The sequence below is a fragment of the Rhinolophus sinicus genome, chromosome 3 (genome assembly GCF_057876585.1).
Source record: "Rhinolophus sinicus isolate RSI-liver-muscle chromosome 3, RSI-T2T, whole genome shotgun sequence".
Classification (NCBI taxonomy): Eukaryota; Metazoa; Chordata; class Mammalia; order Chiroptera; family Rhinolophidae; genus Rhinolophus; species Rhinolophus sinicus.
In genome coordinates this window covers 128,335,111-128,347,184 of record NC_142503.1, presented here as the reverse complement: position 1 = coordinate 128,347,184, position 12,074 = coordinate 128,335,111, and the positions used below count along the sequence as shown (strand labels likewise).

At 58.0% G+C, this 12,074-nt stretch overlaps 1 protein-coding gene across 2 annotated transcripts; it reads right to left on the bottom strand.

Annotated features, from left to right (window-relative positions):
- Positions 1 to 341: 341 nt before the first annotated feature.
- On the bottom strand, positions 342 to 11,780 carry CDH24 (cadherin 24). 2 transcript variants are annotated; one of them, XM_088797030.1, is made up of 14 exons: positions 11,136 to 11,780; positions 9,773 to 9,825; positions 9,293 to 9,593; positions 8,808 to 9,102; positions 8,497 to 8,616; positions 8,257 to 8,424; positions 7,899 to 8,086; positions 7,221 to 7,474; positions 6,056 to 6,192; positions 2,846 to 2,967; positions 2,653 to 2,764; positions 2,162 to 2,410; positions 662 to 1,655; positions 342 to 575 (listed from the first exon to the last, which is right to left on the bottom strand). In XM_088797030.1, the coding sequence occupies exons 3-13, from the start codon at positions 9,491 to 9,493 to the stop codon at positions 1,162 to 1,164; spliced, it is 2,340 nt and encodes a 779-aa protein (XP_088653156.1). In that variant the 5' UTR covers positions 9,494 to 9,593; positions 9,773 to 9,825; positions 11,136 to 11,780; the 3' UTR covers positions 342 to 575; positions 662 to 1,161. The 2 variants fall into 2 exon arrangements, with proteins under 2 accessions (XP_088653156.1, XP_088653157.1); XM_088797031.1 differs by lacking the exons at positions 9,773 to 9,825; positions 11,136 to 11,780 and adding an exon at positions 9,677 to 9,701.
- Positions 11,781 to 12,074: the final 294 nt, after the last annotated feature.

Below are 12,074 nucleotides of genomic sequence, written 5' to 3'. Positions count from 1 at the left end.
GACCAGTCCCCACATCTTAATTTCCTTGGACAGTTTGAGAGCAACAGGGAACCCAGAGAGCTGGTGGTGGGAGTGGAGCAAAGTCATTATCTCCTTACTCCCTGAGTGGAACCAACCCAAACCATCCTCTATCTAGAGGGCCTTGAAGTGGACTGGCCTCCAAAGGAGACAGGAGAATGAGCAGCAGGGGACAGGCTCAGGGCTCCCCTCTGGCCCTTTGGCACCATGACGCTCCACACAGAAACCTGAGTGCAGGAACAGGACAGGGCTCCAGCGTTACAAAATAAAGTGTTTGTTTATTATGAAATTAGAGATGGATGCCTCTCCCCTTCCTCCCTCTTTCCCCTTCCCCAACTGCCTCCCCCTTTCCTTCCCTTCCCCTCCCCCTGGGGCCTGGGAAGCACATAAGACAATGCCCAGAGCTGGGATGCCAACAGGAGGGCAGAGCTCCAGGGAGGCGGCCACGTAGGGGGCTGGAGCTCTTCCCTGGGAGGTTGGCTGGCTCCCTCTCTCTGCTGGAGGCCAGTAGAGCCAGGATGAGGCCGTGAGTGATGGATGGAACCATGCGGGCAGGACTGTAAAGACAGGAGAGCCCGGTTACAGGGGGTGCGTGGGGAGGGCTCTGGACCACCAGTGCCCCACATGGTTTAGGGGCACTGACCTGGGGCAGAACATCCGCTGCAGGAGGGTGGGCAGCAGTGGCTGGAAGTTTCTCTTGCTTTGGGGATGGACAACAGAAAAAACCAAAAAGCCAGGGACCCAGAGAGAATGGGGGCAGATGTGGGTAGACAGACACAGAGCACGTGTGTGGGGGCAAGGGAGACAGAGAGAGCATGTGTGAGAGACTTAGAATCCAAGAGACAAAAACAGCCACGGAGAAAGTGGAATCACAGTGACCGAACAGAGAGATTCAGAGTTGGAGCCACACATCCCAGACCCAGACAGGGAGAGTGTTCCAGACAGAGATCCCTGGACAGTCAGACAACTCAGGAGGAAGGAGGTGAGAAGGAGGTTGCCCTCCGGGAGCTGGGAGGAGGGACGGGTTGGGGGGGGAGGGAGGAGCCTGGGGCCCCTTCTTGCTGCCGCCTGCCTGGGCCCCGAGGGGCTCACTCAGAGGGCCTGTGCAGGCTACCCCACCCCTGCGGGCAGGTTGGCTGGCTCTCATGGGGCTGGGGGCTCCTTGGCCCCGTATAGCTCGGCCAGGGTTCGGAAGAGCGGCCCCCAGTCATCCAGCGGCTCCGCGGGGCCAGGGGTGCCGCCCGCCTCAGAGCCCAGGGAGCTGAGGGAGCCACAGGAGGAGCCGCGGCCCTCGTAGCCGTACACCTGCACCGAGTCGTAGGGCGGCACGCTGGGGTCGTCGTCTGCCTCATGGAGCCGCAGGGCGAGGAGCTGCGCCACGTCGGCCGGGCCGGGCGGCCGGGACTGGCGCGGCGCCCGGGCCCAGGGCAGCACATCGCGGCGCGCGGGCGGCCCGGGGGCCTGCGGGGCCGCCCCGTCGGGGTTCTGCAGGGCGCTGATGTCGAAGGCTTCCGTGTCCTCTTCGCCGCCACCCTCGTCGTCGTAGGTGATGATGTTCTCTCGGACGTCCTCCTCCTCCAGCACCATCAGAGCTTCCTGCTTCTGACGCCGCAGGGCCACGAAGAGCACCACCAGGGCTGGAGGAGAGGCCCGCGGAGCAGACGGTTGGGTTACAGAAGAGGTGGTGTGGACTGGCGCTGACAAGCCCTGGGTCTGACAGCTGGCCAACCTGGGAAGCCTGACTTCACCCCTTACTCGCTGTGTGACCATGCAAAGTTGCCTAACTTCTTGGAACCTCTCTGACCCTTTGACTGCTTGTGTGGAAAATAGGAAAAGCATTTACTTCTCAGGGCTGTTGAAAGGATGCAATGAAATACCATAAGTGATGTGCCCAGTGCCACATGTAGCCCACAGTCGAGGCTCAATAAACAGTTTTTATGGCTTGTTACTGTCATTACAGATCCGCAGGTCAGGGATACGAGGCCAGAGCTTTTCTCTTGGATGCATCAGGCAGTGGGACGATCCAGGCAGCAGGGTTCCTGCAAGCCCTCGGGTGGGTTTCCCTATGTCCAGGGTCCTGATCCCTCTCCACCCTCCCGAAAGCCTGGACCCCACATCTATGTCCCACTGTAGCCTGACTCACCCAGCAAGGTGCCCACACAGGTGACGATGGCCAGCAGGGCCCCGGTGCTGAGCCCAGTGGGTGAGAGCTGAGCCTCAGGCCGGCAGGAGGCCACAGAGCCATCAGGCCGGCAGCGACACATGCTGACAGTCACTGTGGCCGTGCTGCTCAGCGCTGGCTGCCCCCAGTCCCACAGTTCTATGGGAACCAGGTACGGGGCCTGGCGTGGTGGCGCAGGGCGAGAGGGCAGCAGCAGGCTGGCGGAGCCATCTGTGGGAGAGGGGAGGTGTTAGGGCACCTCCTGGGACACCTTCCCAATAGGGTCAGTCTAGCTTATGGAGACAGCTTCCCATGAGGAAGGTTTACAATGAGCAAATATGTGCAAATCCACATCTAGTTTCTGTTAGGTGGATGGTGCAGAGAGGTGGGCAGGGTCGGGCAGGCTGGGCTGGGGGTGGTGCAGGAGAGGAGCTAGGAGACAGGCATGGGCCTGGTTGTAGGAGGCCACCCACCTCGGTTGTCTCGGACAGTGAAGTTGGCATCGGGGCCCAGAGGACCCTGAAGGGAGACACGGCTACTGTTGCCGACTTCATCTCTGTCCAGGGCCCGGATGACCTGAATTAGCTATGAGGAAGAAGATGGGTCTTGTATGGAGACGGCAGCTGGAGGCCTTGCGGTCCCAAGCCCTCTGTCTCAGCAGCTCACCTGGCCAGGGGCTGCAGAATCACATACAAAAGTGTCGTAGGGCTCAGCCAGCTGGGGAGCGTTGTCATTCTCATCCAAGGTCTGGATGGCCACTTGCACACGAGAGGCCTGTGCGGAGCTGTCTGAAGCCAGAACATGAACACATACACCCCACACACGCACACACAATGCAGTTTACACACAATACGCATGGTGCGTGGGCATGGATGCCACGTGCAGCACATAGCACGCATATGTGACACGTGAAATATGCATGCAATTTGCAAGTAGCAAACAATGTGAAATGAATGGAACAATAAATACCAAGTGCGTACAACATTCATGTAGCGCCCAAGACATGCGCAAAACACAATATACATTCAACAGGAATGTAGCACCCGTGATACACATAAAGAATAACCCACATGCAGGGCACAAGCACCGTAAATGAAAGGTGGACAGAAGATGCATACAGGTTGCATGCAGACAATAGCATGAAATACATAAACACATTCATACCGTATATTCAAAGGACACTCAGCATTGAAAACAAATACATGAAATGGATGTTTGATATACAGAGTGAATGCAGCATCACCCCGCCCCCCCCCCAAGATCCAGGGAATGCATTTTCATGCACAGCATCAGTGGGAGGATACACACGCACAAACACACACACACACACACACACACACACACACACACACGCACGCACACCATCAGAGGTCTGGAAGGCTGTGGTGCAGCCATGAGTATCACTTAGAATTGGGGAGGGAGGAGCTGCATGATATACGGGGTGCAGAGCCAGCTGGCCTGGGCATCACAGGCAGACACACGTCCCTCTCTCCCCTCCCTCATCAGGTGGCTCCCCAACATTACCCTGCCTTACTCCTCACTGCAGCTGCAACCCAAAAGGGAATGGAAAACGTGCATCCCTGCCCACCCTGGCGCTCACCTTTCCCAGGCTGAGCCTCCTGTTCCTTTAGTCTCTCCCTCTGGCAGGGGAGAGCTGGCTGGCCCTGAAGTCACAGCCTGGTGAGGAGGCTGAGTGCGCTGCCTGGCTAAAGCACCTGGGGTACCCCAGAGGCAGGATGGGGCTGGGGTCCATTCTTTCACTGCAGGAAGGGCCCAGGGCCTGCTAGTTGATATCGGGATTCCAGGAGGAGCAGGATTTGGCAGAAGGGCAAGACAGTGAAGGGCAACAAACAAACACGCACACAGGGCTACGAACACACAGGCAGCCACAACATACACTATATATACACACATATACACACAGGGACACTTAGGGATAGATGCACATGCACTGTCATATGACACACAGCTGCATGGACATAAACACAACCTATATATGTATAATTCAACACATATGAGAGCAGTATGGTGGAGGAAATAACAGCTCACATCCTGCAGCCTGACTGGGTCTGCTGGCTCTAACACTTCATCTCTTTGTGACCTTGGGAAGTTACTTAACTTCTCTTTGCCTGAGTCTCCTCGTTGTAAAATGGGGAAATACTCATACCTCCCTCCTAAACTCGTGGTGATGATTTAATGAATGCATCCATGTTTGGTACTTAGACCAGCGCCTGATACACAATAAGTAATAAATTATTATCTGTCCACGAACACTCACATGTGCAAAGCAATAGCTACAACCAGCTACTTGTACCTATCGCTATGTACATCCAAGTACACACACGAGGTCTGACAATGAAGTTCACGAACTCATCCTAGAAAAAGTGCAACATACCTCACTGCTGAATATCACTACTGTCACCTTCGAAGTACTCCCCTTGGGAAGCTATGCACCGACGCCAGCGCCTAGTCCACCCTTCAAAGCAATTTTGGAACTCTTTTTCTGGAATGGCCATCAGAGCTGTCGTTGTATTACCCTTGATGTCCTGAATGTCATCAAAATGTATTCCTTCAATATTTCCTTTATCTTTGGGTAAAGAAAGAAGTCATTGGGGGCCAGATCAGGTGAGTAGGGAGGGTGTTCCAATACAGTTGTTTGTTTACTGACTAAAAACTCCCTCACAGACAGTGCTGTGTGAGCTGGTGCATTGTCGTGATGCAAGAGACATGAATTGTTGGTGAAAAGTTCAGGTCATCCAACTTTTTCGCGCAGCCTTTTCAGCACTTCCAAATAGTAAACTTGTTTGTCCAGTTGGTACAAATTCATAATGAATAATACCTCTGATATCAAAAAAATTTAGCAACATCATTGCAACAAGTTTGTGAACTTAATTGTCTGACCTTGTATGCACAAATAATGTAAATGTAATTCTACACACTCAACTATATACACATATATATCCAGTGACAGACATATACTCACAAATATGTATGTATGCATATGCATTTTTCACACACATGGAATTATACATACTCGTAAGTGCACAGCCACACATACAGAGGGTGCCAAAAACATGTATACACATTTTAAGAAAGGAAAAAAACTATATTAAAATTGTAGTAATACATACCAATAGTAAAGGATGAATACAAGTCATGTATATATATATTTTTGGCACCCCTGGTATATATAGCTTTTCACTGACATGTACAAACATCTACACACACAGTGACAACTCCCATAGACAGGACACAGCAAATATAGGACACCCTGCAGCATGAGCAGGGGTGATAAGAGGAGACTCACAGAGGGGAGGGGGTCTCCCTGCCTCCATGGGCCAGAGCTGCCCAAAGGCAGCTGAACCATGCTGCTGGTGACTGGTAACTGATTGGTGACTAACGGGCAGGAGAGGGGCCAGTGTTCTCCTCTACCTGGAGGGCTCCCTGAAAGGGTTTCTCTGGGAGCGACTGCTGGGCCCCCCAATCATCCCCCAGAGGAAGTGCCCAGCCCTTCCCTGACCACCCGGTCTTCAGTCTGAAACAGAGTGGGCAGGGCAGGGTCTGCCAGGGTGCAGGTTGAGGTTCATTAGCGCTTGGGAGCTACATGAGGTTAGGTTTATTTTCGGGATGGGGAAAGTCAGGTATGGGAGGGAATTTAAGGTCAGGGGACTGCTCAGCAGACCCACTGTGCTCAGCGCAGCTCAGCCTAGGAGAGTAGGAGGCCTGCCGAGTGGTGATGCTCCAGGCTGGGGACCCAGTACACTGATGAAGGTTCGATGGCAGTAACCTCTCTTCCCCAGCCCCATGCTCAGGGCAGCCCTGTGCCAGGAGGCTGCTGCCTTCTCCCGGGCATCCTGGGAGCCCAGGACTCCTCACCGAGCTCCGTGGCCAGCACTGTGAGGTTGTGCCAGACATGAGCCTCACGGTCCAGGGGCACTGCCGTGCGGATGGTGCCGTCCTCAGGCTCGATGGAGAAGCAGCGCTCCAGATCCGAGTGGGGGAGGATGGAGTATCTGGGGAAGACAGAGCCTCGCTGGGGCTGTCTGGAGGCAGGGCGTCCTCCTTCCTTCCTTTCCTCCCTCCCTTCTGTTCCCCTTGCTGGGCATCATGGCTCATCTGGGCAGAGGGCACGAGCTCCTGGGGCAGAACCTGCCCCACACACCTAGAGCCATAATTCACATAGAGTCCCCTTACAAGACAAATATCCCTGGGAAGTCATCAACATTAAACACCTGTCCTGAGAATTAGGGGACTGGGTTTCCTGGGGCTGGGGGAGAGAGACAAAAAGAGATGGAAGGAGGGAGACACTCACTGCCTGTCTTTCAGACTCTGGTTTCTGTTCAGGGGACCCTGGGACCTGTATTTTAGCCTGGCTCTGCGTCAGACCAGCTGACCAGCTGTGTGACCTTGTACAAGTCGTTTCACTTCTGGTTTCTCAACCACAAAATGGGAACCATGCCAGCACCTCCCTCAATGCTGCGACAGGGAGGCTGGCTGGGAGGTAGAAAGAGTGGCTCTCAAGGCAGTTAGTCCAGGTTTGAATGCCAACTCGCCACTTACTGATTGGGTGACTTTAGGCAAGATACTTAACCTCTCAGGGCCTAGCCTCCCAAGCAACTGGTGATGAAAACACCTACTTCATAGGGCAGTTGTGAGAATTAAATGTCACCAAGTGGGTAAAGCGTGAAGTGCTGAGGGCATCACCAGTAGTGACAGTGATCAAGGATCGATGGCACTCAGCAGGTGAGATTACATCTGCTTGTACTGCCATCAGGAGGTGCCACTATTGTCCACCCAGAGGGACGGATGGAGAGTTGGGGAGTACTTAGCCAGGTCCCCCAGCCTTTCCCTGGCCCCAGGCCTTCAGGGAGGAAGACCTCTGCCAGGATGCCAGGAGGCGAGTGTGATTTGCCGTAAAAGAGGCTCATCCTCTGTGGGGCTAGCCTGCGAGCGGGCACCTGTCTCCAGGCCTGGCCCTGGCCCTGCCCCGCCTACCTCGGCCCGCCCCCCCCCGCCCCCCCCTCCCCCGCCCTCCCCTCACCTGATCGGGCTGGCTGGGGAGTCCAAGTCAGTGGCGGAGACCTGGCCCACCAGGGTCCCAGGAGCCTTGTTCTCAGGCACTGCCAGGTGGTAGGCAGCCTGGGTGAAGGCGGGTGGTTCTGGGGCGTCCTGCACAGCCACGCGCACTGAGGCCACGTCCTTGAAAGGCCCTCGCCGCAGGTAGGCTGGGTCGATGAGTGTGTTGGTGGCCTCCACACGGAAGGAATAAGAGCGATGGGTCTCAAAGTCAAGGGGCTGTGGTGAGGGAAGGTGGAGTGACTGAGATATATGGAAACCAGGGCAGGCCCAGGCTCCCAGAAGGTGAGGAGTCCCTTCCCCACACGCATCCAGTGCTTAGCTCTCTTCAGAGGAGAGGTGGCACCAGAGGGGCAGTGGTCTTGGTGGTCAAGGGTGGGGGCAGATGATATAGCGGGTAACTCTCTGTGTGCCCCCAGCTCCATCACAGACTCACTATATGAAGAGTCTTGAGTCAGTCACTCCCCCCATCTGGGCCCCAAACCCCCTCATCTGAAAGATGAGGTGGTGACCATGATCTCTAAGCTCCTACATATGGTCCTGAGTCTGTTCTAGATCGGTTAGAAGTATATCCTGCGGGGGGGGGGGGGGGGGCAGGAGGTGGGCATGAGTGAGTCTGCAAGCCTTAGCTCAGGAGGCTAACCTTTCGGACAGTGAGGAGCCCATCTCGACCCTGGGTGTCTGTGCTGATGCTGAAGGCCTCGGACCCCTCCCCGTCCAGGATGCTGTATGCCATGAGGGCATTGTCCCCTAGGTCTGGGTCCTGGGCTCGCAGCCGGCCCACTAGGGTACCCGGCCCAGCTGTCTCCACCACAGAGAACTGGTACAGGCCTTGGGGATAGATGGAGGGGAGACATTCTTAGAGAGGTCCCCAGCCCTCCTCCCTCCCCCAGTACTTCCTTCTCCCAGGATCCTGGCTGGGGGAGGGGTGGGGAGGGAAGGCTTCTCCAGAGGGGTGGGGTGGTCAAAGGATGGCTCAGGCTGCAGCACTGGCCCCTTACTCTGAGGGAACTTGGGGGGGTTGTCGTTGACATCGCTGAGGGTGACCGTCACTGTAGTGCTGCCCGACAGCCCCCCCATGTGGCCGCCCATGTCCTTGGCCTGAATCACCACCAAGAACTCCTCCTGTGTCTCCCGGTCCATGTTGGGGATGGCAGTACGCACGACTCCTTGGGAGAGACACCGGGTCAGGGGGTGCCTGTTCCCATGGCTGCCCCACCACTCCTGAGCTCTGTTCTCACCAGTCTGGGGGTCCACAGAGAAGAAAGGAAGTCCATCCAGCACCGTGTACACCAGCTTGGCGCTGTTCCCGTAGCTGGGGTCATCGGCATCATGAGCAATTACCTGGATCACGGATGTCCCTGTGGGGGATCCCGACACCCCACTCAGCAGGGACAGGGCCAAGTGGGGAAGAACAGCAGATGAGGGGGACCCAGACATGAACGGGGCTGAATCGAAGGAGGTGGGTTCTGGGGCAGAAAGCAATGGGGAAAGGAGAGGAGAGGGTACTCCAAGAGAGGGGATCTGGGGTGTTCAGAGTTGGGGTACTCACCGACATTGGACATCTCGGGCACGGTGGCATGGTAGGGCCCGAGGGGAAAGATGGGGGGATTGTCATTGATGTCCTGCACCTTGATGATGAACTCTGAGGGGGGCTCCAGGGGCCGGTTGGAGGCTCGGTCCACAGCTTGCGCCAGGAGCACATACTGTGCCTTCTCCTCCCGGTCCAGGCTCTTGGTGACATGGATATTGCCTGTGGCCTCATCAATCACAAATACAGTGCCTGCCCCCTCCCCGGTCAGCAGGTACTTGGTGCGCCCCTCGCCCCGATCCACATCTGAGTGCAGCTGTAGGGATCAGGGGAAAATGGCAGTGGGTTTCACACATAGGGACAGAAGGTTAAAGAGTGTGAGTCTAGGACGGGGTGGAGTGTTGGGAATCCTGAGGGACCAAGGTCATTGCAGAAGTAATGAAGTTGCAGGGCACAGCCTAAGCGGCTGGAGAGTCAGGGTCGCCATGGGAGGGCTTGATCCTTACCTTGCCAATGAGGACAGGTTCTGGACCGGCATATTCCTCAATGACGAAGAACTGGTTCCATACCCAACTCCTTCGAGTCCGCAGCCGTGCTGGCCCTGAGCCCCCCTGGGGGCCTGCCCAGGCCCGGGCGGGGGCTGCCAGGCGCCCCACGCAGCCCCAGCCACCCAACCAGGCCAGCAGGAGCCTCATCAGGCCCCACATGTTTTGGCTCCAGCTGGGGCTCTACTCACTGCCCCAGGGGCTGAGGCCTGAGCTGGCTGGGGCAGGAGGGCACAGCTGGGACTACCCCATGGATCCACACCTGCAGGACAGGCAGCTGTTCAGGGTCAAGGCAACCCTTAACCGCCCCCCCCCCCCACCAGAGGTAAATGTGGAAGAGCTGACCTCTAAGGAACCAGACACCCACTGCCCAGAACCCAGACGAAGACAGAGAACAGACAGTCTGATCCTTCCCTCCACCCAGGCTCTGCCGGTACTCACTTCCAGCCCACCAAGCTGGTAAACCTCTGGCCAGTCAACTCTGAGTAGAGAAGCTGAGTGGAAAACAGGAGAGGAGATGCTGAGAGGGCTTGGAACCCCATCTGGCCCCTATCCCCCCAGGTTTGGCAGCAGGGGGCTGGAGGAGATGGGGGCTATCCCACAAAGGCTTAGAGACCCAGGGGTTGGGATTCGTGAAGATGTGGTCTCAGGTTTCTAGGGTCAGGCTGAGATAAATAACACGGAGTGCAGCCTAAGACAGGCTTGAGAGCCTGTGAAAGTCCCTCCTCCTCAGCAGGAACCCAGCTCTCCAGAAACTGCCCCCAACCCACACTGCCAGCTGAAGTCCTTGAAGGGCGACTGGGCTCATGAGGCAGAGTTGGGGGCGGGGGTGGGGGCGGCGCAGAGCTGAAAGAAGAGGGAGTAGAGCCAGGAGACTGGGGAAGGGGAAGAGGCAGACTCAGAGACTAGAGACACAGCAGTGATGGAGGGTGAAACCAAGACTCAGGGACTGTCCAGCAGAAACAGAGACAGAATGGCAGTGAGACAGAAGGAGAGGTTAAAGGAGGCAGCCTGGTGTCTGAAAGGCAGACAGGAGTCATAGGTACCAGGCTGGGGAACGGGTGGGTGGCGGCAGAGGGGCTTCTGCGCGTGAGAGGCAGGCAGGGCAGCCCTTGGCTACATGGGTCAGACCAGGCCGCCGGAACTTCATTCTGGGAAAGTGGGTGGCCAGGAGGGGCTGCGGGAAGGGAGCTAGAGGACCCTTACCACTACTGTCTCCTCCCTCCCCTCCTGGGGTGGGTGGGGGACCCGCAGGTAGCTGTGGCTGCACCCCTCCTCCCCCAGAGCAGGCACACACCTGACAGCCCTTTCCCTCCCGAGGGAAGAGGGGCGCCGGGGGGAAGCCGGGGACCAGAGAGGGAGGCGGGACCAGGAGAAGGAAAAGGATAGAGGAGTGGGAAACAGGATAGCTGGAAGGGACGAGGAGAGGAAGGGAAGGAGAGCGGGAAAAGGAAAAAAACACAGGAAAGGAGAGCAAGGTAGAAGAAGAAAAAGGCAAAGAGCAAGTGGAGATGAGGAAAGACAGGGCAACAGGGAGCGAGAAGGGTGGGGGAGACGGAGGGAAGGGGCAGAGACAGCAAACAGGCAGAGAGAAGGCAGAGTGAAAAGACACTAAGGGAGAGTAAAACGGGGAAAAGGAGGGCAGGAGGGGCGAGGGAAGAAGGGAGAGGTGGAGCGCGGGAGAAGGGAGCCGGCAGTGGGCTCCCAGGAGCGGAGCGCACCGCTCTGAAGACACCCGCAGGCTGCGGACCCCCTGCTGCCCCTTCGCGGATCCCCGACCCCCGGCTCCAGGGCAGGCCTTTACCTGGCAGCGTCGAGGGGCCCAGTCCGGCGGGGAGCGCCCCCCCACCCCCGTCGCCGGGTCCCGGGGGCGCAGCCCCGTGCCGATCCTAGCGGGCGCCGCGGCTCCGCTGCAGGTCTGAGCGGCCCCGGCGAGAACAAGGGAGCGAGACGGAGGGGGCGGGGGAAGGAGGCTCCGCCTGCGGAGGAGCGAGGCGGCTCCGTGCCGCGCGGGAGAGGAGAGCTCAGCCTCCGACCCTCCCCGGCCAGCCCGGCCCGCGCGGCGGGGGCGGGGGCGGCGCTGCCGGGCTGTCCGGCGCATACAGATGCGCCGCTCCTCCCGGGACCGGCCCGCAGCGCCCGGCCTGGCACTCGGGCCGGGAGGACGTCCAGGCCACGGCGGCACGCCAGGTCCCCAGAGCTAGCGGGGAGGGTGCACCCGGGAGCTCTAACGGCCCGGCCCACACGCCCCCGCAGCGGGGCGAAGCGCGAGAGCACCGCGAGGCGGGGAATTAGAAGCTACTGCGGAGACGCCCGGCTCCCACTCGCGGACCGGCCTTGGAGGCTGGTATGGATCCCGACCGCAAGACGGCGGCACTTGGGGAACCCGTACAGGGCACGGTAGCGGGCTGGCTGTGATGCGCTTCAGAGCAGCACAAGGGTCCAGGGAATCCGCGGGCTGGGCCCCGGGAACAGGTCAGGGACCAATGCACGCCATCGGCGGGAGGGTAGAGGTGGGGAGTGGAGCCTTTTTGGGAAGCTCATTTACTGGCGCCTATCGAGAGCGGCTGCCGCCCCCTGGTGGCAGTTGTGGGAGGTACCTTGAAGGTGAAAAGCAGGTGACCAAGTGCCTATAGCCGAGGCACCCAGAACGGACCCACGGGGTCTTCCCCTCTACCCTCCGGTGAGGTAAACCTACAGCTGTGGTGTGGTTTGAGCCAAGGCAGGGTAGGGGATGGAGGGA

Coding starts and splice junctions, on each gene's coding strand:
- CDH24 (XM_088797030.1), bottom strand. CDS start 9,493: ATGTGGGGCCTGATGAGGCTCCTGCTGGCCTGGTTGGGTGGCTGGGGC. Junction 8,617..8,807: donor GCCCGAGATGTCCAATGTCG/GTGAGTACCCCA, acceptor GATCCCCCACAG/GGACATCCGTGATCCAGGTA. Junction 8,087..8,256: donor CCCCCCCAAGTTCCCTCAGA/GTAAGGGGCCAG, acceptor TCTATCCCCAAG/GCCTGTACCAGTTCTCTGTG.